A 2,020-nucleotide genomic window follows, 5' to 3' on the forward strand; every position below is an offset into this window, starting at 1 on the left:
ATTCGAAAGCTCATGTAATACAAAAAATTTTGAGATCCCTAGATGATTTAAATTATATGAGTTCAACTGTGCTTGCCTAAAAGAAAAAAAAACATTCCACGATGACGCTCATATAATTTTTATACCAGCAACTTCCCTAGCTAGTGACATAGCAATTTTTTTACTATTTACAACAATCTTGTCCAGCAAAACTTTACATAATTTTATTGATAATTTTACTTCCAATACAATAAACAACCTCCAGTGCGTTATTGTCTTGTAACACATATCTGATCCCATAAATATTCCGTCCTTCCTTTTAATAAGCCGCAACTTTCAATCAGCTTCACGATTAAAATTATTTCTGACAAAAAGCCCCAAGACGACACAATAATGAATGAATAAGGGCTGACATGGTTCAGAGAATTATATTTTAGTCAGTCAAAAGATTGTCCATGTGGATTTTAACATATGTTCTTATATCTTGCAAAAAAAGCTATTGACGTTATTTCTCATTGTGCGAATAGTTCTTCTCAAATCTTTGTAAAGGACGATATAAATAAGCGGCATAATTAATGCAGATGTTTGACCAATGACTGTCATTGTCACTTCCACGTATTCGTTAGCACTCTCACCCGTATAAATTTCATGAGCTAAGGTTAAATCATAAGGTAACCACGTCAAAACAAATGTAATAGTTGTTGCTATTACTAGACGTACTTGGACTATATCCTCTGTGATGTAGTCGACTTGTGATATACTTTTGGTGGAAGCTCTAGATGCACACGACACTCTGCTGTTGAAGTTCGTTCTAATATGTTTCATAATCTTAAGTGCCGTAATGCAAATTATTGAAATAGGCAACACAAAGACGAAAGTTAAAACCAGAGTCATGTATATTTTACCCAATGAATTTTTATACGGAACTAACCCACATTGAATATTCCCACTCTGTTTGTCATACCTCCCCAAACCGAATACTGGTAAAACAGACCACAGGAACGCATAACCGTAAATCAGCAATAAGCTGAGTGGAATGTATAATGTTTTTGTGTAAAGCACAAGTGCATAATTTTGTTTGATACTGCATAGATATCTATCAATTGCCAGCGCAAAGATATGACAAATGGAAGAAAACTCAAAAAATCGCATGAAAAATGCTTCCAAAATACATGCTACTCGCCCATGTGACAATTCCTGATCAGCTAAACCACGAACTTCGAGTGAACCAACAAGAAGAATTCTGGTCAAATCACAAAAAGCAGCGGATATTAAAATGTAATCGCGATATTTTCTTCGATGGTAGCTTCTTGTTAAAGCTGTAATGATAAACAGGTTAAAAATCGTGGCGAAGACGATCAGTACCACGATGACTATAAGCATTGCTGTTTCAAATTCCTCGACTTTTTCCATAGTTAAACTGACTCAGTCAAGTTAACTTTCTTTGAAAATATAAGTGATTTGCTTCAACTTTCTACCTTAGCAGCGTTTTTTAAAAGACTATCAGTGCTTTTGGAATGTAAGGCAAAAACAGCTGTTTTTGTAACACTAGTGTGTGCATTATCTTTTTGTTTGCCTAATTCAATTTTGTTTTTGAAAAAGATCAGCCTTTTTGTGTGTTTCAGACAACATTGTAAAATTAATAAAATTCGAAAGAGCTGTCTCTATACAACAATCATATCAAAATAATTGGCAAAAATAATGGAATTAATTTTCCTTTTTTAGATTTCAACAAGGAATATTTTTCATTTCAACTTCAAATCAAAATATTATATCAAAAAGAAAATTTTAATAAAAAATAGATGAATAGTAGATATGCAACACAACACAAACACCTTTTAACAGTTGTGAATGCAAACAAAAACTGATAATGCTTGAATATTAGCTAGTAGCAGAACCCTAACATCGGCTAAATTATGGAGGCGGTTGACAATTTTACAACTCCTCATGGTTAAACGATGTCGAGACTTGATTTCTGATGCATTGTGAGTAATGTGGCTGAGACAGGGTGTACCTTCGTGTGAAACACAAATTTAGAACA

General features: G+C 33.5%; 1 protein-coding gene across 1 annotated transcript; it reads right to left on the reverse strand.

Moving 5' to 3' along the window:
* Positions 1-456: 456 nt before the first annotated feature.
* On the reverse strand, positions 457-1,392 carry LOC130657777 (parapinopsin-like). The gene has a single exon (XM_057460779.1). The coding sequence runs from the start codon at positions 1,390-1,392 to the stop codon at positions 457-459; it is 936 nt and encodes a 311-aa protein (XP_057316762.1).
* Positions 1,393-2,020: the final 628 nt, after the last annotated feature.

The sequence above is a fragment of the Hydractinia symbiolongicarpus genome, chromosome 9 (genome assembly GCF_029227915.1).
Source record: "Hydractinia symbiolongicarpus strain clone_291-10 chromosome 9, HSymV2.1, whole genome shotgun sequence".
NCBI lineage: Eukaryota > Metazoa > Cnidaria > Hydrozoa > Anthoathecata > Hydractiniidae > Hydractinia > Hydractinia symbiolongicarpus.